The following is a 12,841-nucleotide window of genomic DNA, read 5'->3' on the forward strand; positions in this document are numbered from 1 at the left end:
ATTGTTAGTTAGTGAATTCCAACACTGACGTGTAAGAAGAGATGCGGTCAAACACATGCTTACTAGGCCACCCCTCCTCCATTATACCATTGGTGGCGTTGCCGTTGATGGAGTGATGTTTGGGTGAGAGCGTCTCCTCGCTCTCCTCGTCCTCAGTGGCCGGTCGAACGAAACGACTGAAACGACACCAGGCGAACTCTTAACTAGCAGCAACAAATAAACATTCCCATCAACTAAACATTAGATGAGAGGGTCTGTTTTTGATACATCTGTGTGTTTTGGGCTGGATTTCCCGATAATGTTGACCCTTACCATGCTACGAAGACTCTAAAGCAGGGGTCTCCAACACGTCGCTCGCAAGCTACCAGTAGCTTGAAGCCTGATCGGAGGTAGCTCGCCGTTCACATATTGCGCCGTGCACTCGAGTTCGTTATTTCAAATGTAGGCACGCTCATAATTAAAGCGACACGCTCATTTTTTCCAGGCGCAGCGAGATGAAAAAATTGAAACTTTTCAGAATGCCACAAGCGCACCGCAGGCCAGGTGACAAGAACCAACAAATCAGCTTCACTCTTTTCGTAACAACAAAAAACTGAAAGCTCAGTCAACATGAAGGATGGGGGTGCACCAAAACCCTACGGGTGTTTTTCTCTTCTCCGTAAATAAATCTTGTAGCAGAGCTACAGCAAGCGTTTATAGGTGGTGGAAATCCATTAGCTACTAAAACTTATTTGTCGTTGTGGAGAGCGCAGTGCATGGTTACATAGCAACGACAGACACCACGGGACAATCGGACCGAATTTTATTGTTAATGATAAAATATAAGCTAATGTGCATTGTAAATGTCAGTAATTTCTCTTTTTTGACGATTTATCTATAAAAATGATTTGGCTGAAATATGTGAGGTTTATCTTTTTATAAACCTTTTTTGTCAAAACTTTATTTAACTTGTACATGTTAGTAGATAACATGTTTCAAGACACTCCTTTAAAATAAACCCAGCCTGATCTGCCGGCGATTTGATTTCGAACTGCAGATCAGGCTGGAAACCTGTATTTATTTCTCCTGCTTCCTTTCCAAATTTGTGGAAACCAATCACAAACTGGCTTATCAACCTGGCGCGCTATTGTCGGGTTTAACCCAATGACGATAGAGAAGCGCACACTCAATACCCGTCTCTCGCACTACCGTCAATCCAATTCCGTTTTACCTCTCGACGGTGCTCACTGGGTTCTTAGTTTAGCAAACAAATCGCTCGAGTGGGTGTAAATACCACTCACTTTCATGTTTTTTTTTTTTTGTGCACAACCTGTAAAAATCGCTCAATGCCATTGCTGCTTCTGCAAACCGCTGATCAATGCAACAAACCAACACGTTTGTTGACACGTTTCCTGCCTGGAGTTTTCGCGTCGCTGATTGGTTGAAGGACTATCCAATTGCATACAGAGTCATTTGAACTATGCCCGTTGATCACGCCTCTTGTGCAGAGCAGACTCCACAGTCCAATGTTCAGTCTTAAAAGACACAGCTTAAGAACGGCGTAGTGTAGGGAAGGTTTGGGGAAACATGTATTAACCAGGAATGTGATTGGCTAAGGACAAAAAAGCAGGAAAATATACTGATACTTGAATTCATATCTTGCTACTCAGTCAGAATCTCATTAACCTGGAATCCCAGTCTCTGTCACAATAATCATATAACGTTAGGCTATGTGATGTTTTAGGCCTATTTTGCAGACATCCATTTAAAATGTAGGCAATGGCTTATAAAGAACCTTTCTTCCATATCCACTTAGGTTTCTCAGCTTGGACTCAAGCATTTGTGTGGTCCAGGTAACGTTAGCTTTGCATTAAAAAAATGGTTAAATCATTTGCATGGCTACTTTTACTTTTATACTTTAAGTAAATTTCCAAGCCTGTACTTTGGTACTTTAACTTGAGTAAAGAAGTTAAATCAGTACTTCTACTTTTACCAGAGTATTTTTTAACACAAGTATCTACTTCTACTTGAGTACGAGAAGTGAGACGGACTATTTTCTTTAGCGGAAGCAATATAAATCGTTTTTAAATAAATAAACTCTTTTTAAAATCAATATTTTGAGTCAAATTATTTGAGTTATTTAGTATGTAGCCATGTAATAAGCGGGATAATGTAGAGTTTTTGTCTTACATGTCCTTCACGAGGCACACGCGCGCGGTCTCTTGCTCTCTTTACCTCTGTCATGCACGCGCTACGCGGTTTGAAGCACAGTCTCTGTCTCGCGGCCACGCTCACTCGCTCGCTCTAGATTCCGGGAGAAACTATTTGCGGCCATCAGTGAGCTATATATTTAATATAATTATTAAAATATAATTATTGATTTTTCATTAGACTATTTGTTGGTGCCCCCTCAGCACTCGGCACCCTACGCACAGTGCGTTATGCGCGTGGGAGCGGCAGCGCTGAATGAACCTTATTGAAAAGTGTTACCATTTTATCAGTTAACGGTTAATAATCGGATAATGTGAGGTAGCCATATAAGCGGGATAATGTAGAAACAGTTTGTCTTACATGTACTTCATGAGGCACACGCGCGCGGTCTCTCTTGCTCTCTCTCCCTCTGTCATGCACGCGCTACGCCGTATGGAGCACAGTCTGTTTTTTTTTTTTTTTTTTTTTTTTTTTTTTTAACAGATCTGCATGATTCACGTAGGTCACATTTTCTGGTCGGAAAATCCGGAATTCCGGATTAATCCGGAAAAATCACATCCCTGATTAACGGTAAGGTACAGCTTAAGAACGGCGTAGCGTAGGGAAGGTTTGGGGAAACATGTATTAACGGTAAGGTACAGCTTAAGAACGGCGTAGCGCAGGGAAGGTTTGGGGAAACACGTATTAACGGTAAGGTACAGCTTAAGAACGGCATAGCGTAGGGAAGGTTTGGGGAAACACGCATTAACGGTAAGGTACAGCTTAAGAACGGCGTAGCGTAGGGAAGGTTTGGGGAAACATGTATTAACGTTAAGGTACAGCTTAAGAACGGCGTAGCGTAGGGAAGGTTTGGGGAAACATGTATTAACGGTAAGGTACAGCTTAAGAACGGCGTAGCGTAGGGAAGGTTTGGGGAAACATGTATTAACGGTAAGGTACAGCTTAAGAACGGCATAGCGTAGGGAAGGTTTGGGGAAACACGCATTAACGGTAAGGTACAGCTTAAGAACGGCGTAGCGTAGGGAAGGTTTGGGGAAACACGCATTAACGGTAAGGTACAGCTTAAGAACGGCGTAGCGTAGGGAAGGTTTGGGGAAACACGCATTAACGGTAAGGTACAGCTTAGCGTAGGGAAGGTTTGGGGAAACATGTATTAACGGTAAGGTACAGCTTAAGAACGGCGTAGCGTAGGGAAGGTTTGGGGAAACACGCATTAACGGTAAGGTACAGCTTAAGAACGGCGTAGCGTAGGGAAGGTTTGGGGAAACACGCATTAACGGTAAGGTACAGCTTAAGAACGGCGTAGCGAAGGGAAGGTTTGGGGAAACACGCATTAACGGTAAGGTACAGCTTAAGAACGGCGTAGCGTAGGGAAGGTTTGGGGAAACACGCATTAACGGTAAGGTACAGCTTAAGAACGGCGTAGCGTAGGGAAGGTTTGGGGAAACATGTATTAACGGTAAGGTACAGCTTAAGAACGGCGTAGCGTAGGGAAGGTTTGGGGAAACATGTATTAACGGTAAGGTACAGCTTAAGAACGGCGTAGCGTAGGGAAGGTTTGGGGAAACATGTATTAACGGTAAGGTACAGCTTAAGAACGGCGTAGCGTAGGGAAGGTTTGGGGAAACACGCATTAACGGTAAGGTACAGCTTAAGAACGGCGTAGCGTAGGGAAGGTTTGGGGAAACACGCATTAACGGTAAGGTACAGCTTAAGAACGGCGTAGCGTAGGGAAGGTTTGGGGAAACACGCATTAACGGTAAGGTACAGCTTAGCGTAGGGAAGGTTTGGGGAAACATGTATTAACGGTAAGGTACAGCTTAAGAACGGCGTAGCGTAGGGAAGGTTTGGGGAAACATGTATTAACGGTAAGGTACAGCTTAAGAACGGCATAGCGTAGGGAAGGTTTGGGGAAACACGCATTAACGGTAAGGTACAGCTTAAGAACGGTGTAGCGTAGGGAAGGTTTGGGGAAACACGCATTAACGGTAAGGTACAGCTTAAGAACGGCGTAGCGTAGGGAAGGTTTGGGGAAACACGCATTAACGGTAAGGTACAGCTTAAGAACGGCGTAGTGTAGGGAAGGTTTGGGGAAACATGTATTAACGGTAAGGTACAGCTTAAGAACGGCGTAGCGTAGGGAAGGTTTGGGGAAACATGTATTAACGGTAAGGTACAGCTTAAGAACGGCGTAGCGTAGGGAAGGTTTGGGGAAACATGTATTAACGGTAAGGTACAGCTTAAGAACGGCGTAGCGTAGGGAAGGTTTGGGGAAACATGTATTAACGGTAAGGTACAGCTTAAGAACGGCGTAGCGTAGGGAAGGTTTGGGGAAACATGTATTAATGGTAAGGTACAGCTTAAGAACGGCGTAGCGTAGGGAAGGTTTGGGGACACATGTATTAACGGTAAGGTACAGCTTAAGAACGGCGTAGCGTAGGGAAGGTTTGGGGACACATGTATTAACGGTAAGGTACAGCTTAAGAACGGCGTAGCGTAGGGAAGGTTTGGGGAAACATGTATTAACGGTAAGGTACAGCTTAAGAACGGCATAGCGTAGGGAAGGTTTGGGGAAACACGCATTAACGGTAAGGTACAGCTTAAGAACGGTGTAGCGTAGGGAAGGTTTGGGGAAACACGCATTAACGGTAAGGTACAGCTTAAGAACGGCGTAGCGTAGGGAAGGTTTGGGGAAACACGCATTAACGGTAAGGTACAGCTTAAGAACGGCGTAGTGTAGGGAAGGTTTGGGGAAACATGTATTAACGGTAAGGTACAGCTTAAGAACGGCGTAGCGTAGGGAAGGTTTGGGGAAACATGTATTAACGGTAAGGTACAGCTTAAGAACGGCGTAGCGTAGGGAAGGTTTGGGGAAACATGTATTAACGGTAAGGTACAGCTTAAGAACGGCGTAGCGTAGGGAAGGTTTGGGGAAACATGTATTAACGGTAAGGTACAGCTTAAGAACGGCGTAGCGTAGGGAAGGTTTGGGGAAACATGTATTAATGGTAAGGTACAGCTTAAGAACGGCGTAGCGTAGGGAAGGTTTGGGGACACATGTATTAACGGTAAGGTACAGCTTAAGAACGGCGTAGCGTAGGGAAGGTTTGGGGACACATGTATTAACGGTAAGGTACAGCTTAAGAACGGCGTAGCGTAGGGAAGGTTTGGGGAAACATGTATTAACGGTAAGGTACAGCTTAAGAACGGCGTAGCGTAGGAAAGGTCTGGGGAAACACGTATTAACGGTAAGGTACAGCTCAAGACAGTGTAGGTGTGGGGAAACCCAGCCCTATGTGAAGCCGCTACACACCACAGGCGCAGCAGGAGCAGGTTGTACAGCTTGTCCTCGCTGATGGTGCGCGGGACGCTAAGCAGGAACGGCTGGCCGAAGAGTGGCGTGCTGGTGTGGTTGAAGCCCGACTGCTTGTACTTCTCCCGCAGATGAACAGGAATCACCACGTGATCTGTGTCCTGGCTGCCGGCCAGCTCGAACCTGCTCCACACGGACACAGACGCAGGGATCAGAAACACGCACTGACCTCTCACCCGCCTCAGTAACCACAGGAGCTCACACATAGATGGTGTCCCGCTCCATGATGCTGCTCAGGTTCTCGTTGCTGCCGAATATCCGGTGAAACCTGTGGTTGTATATGTCCGTGACAATCATCTGGTCGGGCAGAGAAAACACAGTGAATGGTGGGAAGTTGATCAGGCGAGAGCTTAGCTTCTCCATGCCCACGGTTACCTTCTGAGCCGGGACGTCCGACAGAGCCGAGAGCGACGCGCACAGGTCCGAGATGAGGCCCACTTTAGGCACCGTCAGCTTGTACTGAAACAAAAACAACAGCCACACCTGTAACACGTTTCTGTAACGGGTTTTTCCTGGATCAAAATGAGGCGGAGGTGCTAAAACTCTGGTCATGGTTGAAGAAAACACTTTTTACAAGCGTACATTTGAGGTATTTTAACAATAAGGTAAGTCGATTTTTATTTTGAGGACACTATCACATACGGTGTTTCCCACAAGATATTGTGAAACTGTGTTGGCTGGACCTTGGTCCTACTAGGGGGGTCGGGGGTCATCCTCTCCCGTAAGAAAGTTTTGTACATTTTAAAGATAAAATCATTAATATGGTGCACTTTGAGACTTCAAAATTAAGAGCTCCAACCCATGTTCAGTGTGCAAATTGAATAAAAGTCTGTGCATTGACTTGTACCTAGGGCTGGGCGATATGGCCAAAAAAAAATATCACGATATTTTTTTTTATATCAGTCAATATCGATAATTATCGATAAATGTCAAATCTTTATTTATTTCAAGTTTAAAGACAGATTTTTACTCCTAAGTGAAAGCTGTAGAAACCAGAGCATTGTGTTTTTAAACTACTCTTTATCATGACAAACACTTGCCAAACAGGTGAACATTTCACAAATCCGAGGTAGAACATTCAAACATTTGTAATTTTTCATTAACAAAATAAATATCTTTATTTCAGTAGTATTAGCTTGAGTTAGGATGCAGATTTACTATATATACAATTTATGTTCATTAACAAAAACAGTAACATCTGTTAAAAAAAAGTAACAACATTATTTTTATTTGGTTAAATGTAATATTCTTTAGTTTTATTAAAATTAACCATTGGTCATCCAGCATCATGCATTTAGATCATGATAACCACAGATAAAATGTAACTTTATGGTTTCTTTATGAAAACCAGTAGCCTAAATACATTATTAAAAACTGTAATTATATTTCATTAGTCCTTCAATACATCGTCTACATTAATAATATTATACAATTCAATATATATATCCCACATTTCATGGTGCAGTTAATATTACTAGGCTAACGTTACTGTAATGTTAAATCCGTGGTGAATGATGGGAATGTGTAGACGGAGAAGCTTCTGACTGTATCGCTGCGCACAGTGCTTCTCCTGTTCGTCAGCGCGGTCTCATCTGCCTTTAAACTGGTTTAAATCACTGAGACATTTGTGTTCCTCGCTGAATTCAAGCGCTTCTCTGACCGAGACCGATCAGAGTAAACGCGTCTGCTCTAGTGAGCTCGCGCTCGCGCTGCCGTTTGGACTTTGAGCCGAGCGGATAAACGGTCCGTGTGGCGCGCGGTTCAAATGAGATTCGTTCCGCTTTTGGCGCAAAAACATTATCGAACATTTATCGAACTCTTGATATCGTTTTATCGAGAAAAATTATATCGCGATAATTATCGTTATCGTTTTATCGCCCAGCCCTACTTGTACCTGAACTTTAACGGGGACTCTAGGGCTCGTATGCTAGAGATGTGCAGATAAGCTCTAACATCACCTGAATCTGCTGTTAAAAATACATCATCCACACGCTAACCGCTCAAACATATGATATTCTCTGTAATCATTGTAATCATCACATTATAATTATTCACATTCTCAGAGTTAAGTTTGATGATATGACAACTTATACCACGGGCTGTTTAAATACTCGATTCTGATTGGCTGGAAGGTGTGCAGTAAAACCGTTTAATGAACAGGTAGTTCCAGTCAGTTTGATTACAGTTTGAAATTAATCCGCTACTATAAACATTGGTAACCATAGTAACACAGTTACACTTGTAAACAGAGTGAGACGCACATATGAAAACGTTTATTTAGGTAGGCTAAATGGATGATTTTTGCATATTGTTTAATGTGTATGGTGAATATGGCCATTTTGAGAAATGGCCCCAGGCACAAGACGAAATAGAAGACTTTGAGAAGACGTTGAATGACAAAAAGCGGCACAAAGAATTAACACCGGCAGAGCAAGATCAGATCGAAGACGACAAAGATGAGGTCAATACGAAAAAGACTGGGCAGTTGACACTTTCAGTGACTTCAGTGACAACCACTGTCTGTCAGTTTTGGATATGGTAGCGCCTGTTAAAAAGATTTCAGGGTCACAGAAAAGGGCCCTCCCATGGATAAATGATAATATTTGTAGTTTTAGGAGAAAATGTCGGAAGACAGAGCGTCTGTGGAAAGCCTCTAAATTAGTGGTACACAGACTCCATTTGAGAGACATGATGCTGGAACTCAATGAATTGATAAAGCAGGCCCGCTCAGCTTATTTTTCTAATCTTGTGTCCGGAAATAAGAAAAATCCAAAAGTCTTGTTTGACACCATTGAAAATCTTACTGCACCCTCGGCTCCTCTTGTGCCTGTGTACACACATGAGGACTGTAACAACTTTTTGTCGTTTTTTTTAAAACAAAGTACACAACATTAGAGCCAGTGTTAATCCTCCACTAATCAGTGTTTGTTCTACTGAGTTCTCATCGAGGTCGTATTGGTCGTCCTTCACTCCTGTCAGCCTACAGGATGTGAAGACCATAACAGGAAATATGAAACCGGCTTCGAGCCCCACTGACATTGTCCCAACAGCTTTATTGTTGAAAATGTTTGATATTGTCGGCCCCTGCGTGGTAAAAATAATTAATCTGTCACTTAGATCTGGCTCAGTTCCCAGCTACTTCAAACACGCTGTGGTAAATCCGATCCTTAAAAAACACAATCTTGACCCTTTAGAACCTAATAATTATAGGCCCATCTCTAAACTTCCATTTATCTCCAAAATTTTGGAAAAAGTAGTGGCATGCCAGCTGACCTCCTTTATGGAGCAGCACAACTTGTTTGATACTTTTCAGTCTGGTTTTAGGAAATCACACTCCACTGAAACAGCCCTTATAAGAGTCTCTAGTGATGTGATGATGGCAGCAGACTCTGGCCGCTACACTGTACTTGTACTTCTTGATTTGACTTCTGCTTTTGACACCGTGGATCACAGTATACTGATCAATCGGCTTCATAATGAGATGGGATTATCAGGATCTGTCCTTCAGTGGTTCTCTTCCTATATTCATGACAGAACCTTTAAAGTTGCTGTAAACAATGTACAGTCTGATGTGTCCAATTTGTCCTGCGGAGTGGCACAAGGGTCTGTTTTGGGTCCTATTTTGTTTTTACTGTACATTTTGCCACTAGGTCAAATTATCGGTTGTTTCAAGGATGTATCATATCACTTCTATGCTGACGATGTCCAGTTGTACTGCTCTTTTAATGATGCTGAGTTCCATCGTTTGTCTTTGTTCCTAGAGTGTGTGTCCTCCATTAAAGACTGGCTGGCCACTAACTACTTGCAGATAAATTCGAACAAGACTGAAACGCTTATTTTTGCGCCAGACCATAAGATCCCGTTGATCCCTTGGCTCTCTGGGCTCCTCTGTCAAATCCAGCATCAGAAACCTGGGGGTAGTGTTTGACCAGGCCATGTCTTTGGAGACACACTCAAAACAACTCATCCGAAATTGTTTTTATCATCTTAGGAACATCTCTAAAATCCGTAAAATGTCAAAAAAGGATCTGGAAATGATAATTCACGCTTTTATATCAACAAGACTCGACTACTGCAACTCTGTTTACACCTATATGAATAAGTCTGCTCTGAACAAATTGCAAATTGTTCAGAATTCTGCTGCTAGACTTTTAACAGGTGCCCCTCGAAGGTCTCATATCACTCCAGTCTTGTCGGCTCTCCATTGGCTCCCTGTAACCTTCAGGATTGATTTTAAAATTTTAGTGCTCACTTTCAGAGCCTTAAATGGTCAGGCCCCACAGTACATCTTGGACCTTTTGAAGCCGTATTCCTCCGGCCGCAGTCTCCGGTCCTCTGGCCAGAACCTGCTTACAGTCCCTAAGACTCGTTTTAAGACCCGAGGGGATCTGTCTTTTCAGTCTGTTGCTCCCAGACTGTGGAACGCCCTGCCCTTGACCATGCATCTGGCAGACTCTGTTGTCTCTTTTAAAAAGGATCTGAAAACATGTTTGTTTATGAAGGCTTTTGGTTGATGGGTTTTCACTAGTGTCACTTTAATTTTACATTTTATATTCTATATTGTTTGTTTTATCTATTCTATTGTACAGCACTTTGTGATTTTATCTGTGAAAAGTGCTTAATAAATAAATTTTACTTACTTACTTACTGCGCCAAAGACAGAACAATTGTGATTTCGAGACCTACTCTGCTTCTCTCTTAATGTATGGAGCTCAACCCAGTCATGCGTCTGGTTCTCAATTGTTTGACGGGCGTAGTAACAATAACTAAGGGGCGTGGCTTTTGCGAACGGTCAATTGAGATTTCGAGACCTACTCTGCTTCTCTTTTAAATGAGACATTGCGGGAGTTTTATGCCGCAGTCTACCGCTGAACGCGAACACAGTGTTGCAAGTTTGATGTGTCTCAGAGCAGGTATAAACCGTCACATTACAAAATACAACATCATAAGTGATAAAGACTTCAAGTCAAGCAATGCCGTCTTTAAAGCAGTTTTAAAGCGCTACAGGAAAAATGGGAAAGACACCAGCGTTCATCATCCGCGTATTACTGAGTCTGACTTGGAGAAAATTAGAAATGCAGCTGCACTCTCCCCTCTCACACCCACAGGACTTGTAGGAAAAGTTTGGTTTGACATGTGTTTTGCACGGAGGGGAAGAGAAGGAAACCGTAACCTATCAAAAGAGTCTTTCGTTCTCTGGCAAGACGAGAATGGGAAGAGTACCTGACCCTGGCGCATAACCCAGACACAAAAGACCACAAGGCTCCCACTGCATCGGATAGGGAACATTTACGAGCGACCCACTTTGTCCCGTGGACAGCTTTAAAAAACATCTGTGAAAGTGTCCAGAAAATGGCGGAGCGTTGTATTTGCATCCGAGACGCATCCTATCGCGAGTGTGCGGTCATATTGGGCCCCATCTTTGTCAGAGAGGAGGGCATGGAGTGACATACTGACATCTAGAACCTCAACAAGCAAAGCGAAACATACTTCATTTAAATAAATGACATGATTAGTTCAAATAAAGATTGCCTTGTCACTGTCAGTGTTGCCTGTCATTCAGAAATCATTTTAAGCAAGGAGGGGACTGTAGACTTTAAAGAAGAGACGCACACAGGTAACTCTCTCTCTCTCTCTCTCTCAGTTCTGTGTCTCTCTTTTAATAATGAATTTAAATGGATGTGATAATTCATTCAAATAAAAGCAATCCGATGGCTCTACTTTATTTAAAGCGGACGGAGTGCTAGAACTAACGAGCCGTAACTTAAGAAAATAACCGTCATTGTTACCCGTCTGTTAAAAAATGACACAGTTACAGTTTTAACTTGTTTTTAACTTGGCAAATAACCAAAGTATAAGCGGGATAGTCCGCGGCTCCGCTTCGCGTCGTGTGGTTCTTCTCCTCTACGTCGTGCATAAAATCCTGTAAAGCATGGCTAGCCGTGGATTATCCCTTACTTATATAATGGCCACTAGAAGGTGCTCTAGGCATGTTTTCCTTGATTGCTTTTCTCTGAAGAAACGTTATACGTTGTTGAAAACGAAAGTAACAGAGACGCACGTTCGTTGCGTTTTACCGTGAAACGAGAGTTCAGAGTCTTTTAATGATTTCCATCTCACGTTTCAGCGCAACACGAGATCTGTGCTGACGGACGGTACCTGCGTGGGTTTGGCCAGGGCGTCGAGCCACACCAGATACACCTCCAGCGTGCGCTCCTTCTTCATGGGCAGGGGCAGCGTCAGGTAGCAGAAGGGGTCGAAGGTCACCGAGACCTTGGCGCACACGGGACACACCAGCGTGGACTTGAACAGGCCGTGGAAGATGTCCACGATGATGGAGTCGTTCCTCTTGATGTGGTTCTCCCAGGCCTCCTCTGCAACCAGCTGCAGGAGATCCAGTCACACACACACACACACACACACACACACACACACACCGCTCGTATGAGGTACGTGAGGCGGGGAGGTTTCAACATCAAACCTTCAGGTTAAAACTGAGATATAGCTGAGTGCAGGAAAACCTGTTCTCAAGCTTTTCACTGCTTTTCAGGCAAGTTAACTTTACACACGAATCAATGTGTTTAGACCACAGGACGATTTAAGCTACGATCAGCACTTGACCTTCACCCCCCATGATGTCACTTATATTATCTTCATAAATCCAACAAACTAAATGGAGACGACTGTAAAACGAACACCAACTGTGAATAGTTTGTATTAATATGGCACATATCAGATTCAGTTGTGTCAGAGAAAATGTCTCTTTAAAAATTACAGTCAACACTTTAGGTACTTCGTGATTTCAAATCAATTCAATTCACATTTATTTGTATAGCGCTTTTAAGAACACACATCGTTTCAAAGCAGCTTTACAGAAAATGCATGAGTCAACATGACAAAGTAGAGTGATCTGTTATCTGAGGAAACTGTCTTAAGTTATGCATTCCAGAAATGTAGATTTATAAAAATCAGTTAAATTTTCCAAAGAAAGATCAGTAAACACAAAACACACTATTCTCCAAGATAACGAGAGATGTACTTCTGTTTCTCAGTGTTGTGACCGTGAGAGTGTGTCTCTGAACTTGTGTGTGTGTGTGTGTGTGTGTGTGTGTGTGTGTGTGTGTGTGTGTGTGTGTGTGATGGACCTTGTCGGGTCGTGTGTGTGTGTGTGTGATGGACCTTGTCGGGTCGTGTGTGTGTGTGTGTGATGGACCTTGTCGGGTCGTGTGTGTGTGTGTGTGTGATGGACCTTGTCGGGTCGTGTGTATGTGTGTGATG

At 43.3% G+C, this 12,841-nt stretch overlaps 1 protein-coding gene across 13 annotated transcripts in view; it reads right to left on the reverse strand.

Moving 5' to 3' along the window:
- Positions 1–12,841, reverse strand: part of usp15 (ubiquitin specific peptidase 15) — a 67,841-nt gene that overhangs the window by 14,360 nt on the left and 40,640 nt on the right. For 9 of the 13 annotated variants that reach the window (XR_013798926.1, XR_013798927.1, XR_013798928.1 and 6 more), the window contains 5 exons: positions 11,723–11,947; positions 5,939–6,022; positions 5,766–5,860; positions 5,504–5,686; positions 64–176 (listed from right to left, as the gene is read on the reverse strand). Coding sequence is in view for 10 of the 13 variants with exons in the window: in XM_079623147.1 (XP_079479273.1) it covers positions 64–176; positions 5,504–5,686; positions 5,766–5,860; positions 5,939–6,022; positions 11,723–11,947 (700 nt within the window). In the remaining 3 variants the exon portion in view is untranslated. The remainder of the gene's footprint in view (positions 1–63; positions 177–5,503; positions 5,687–5,765; positions 5,861–5,938; positions 6,023–11,722; positions 11,948–12,841) is intronic. The other 4 variants (XM_079623146.1, XM_079623144.1, XM_079623151.1 and 1 more) reach the window with 1 other exon arrangement.

This window comes from Phoxinus phoxinus (genome assembly GCF_949152265.1).
Source record: "Phoxinus phoxinus genome assembly, chromosome: 9".
NCBI lineage: Eukaryota > Metazoa > Chordata > Actinopteri > Cypriniformes > Leuciscidae > Phoxinus > Phoxinus phoxinus.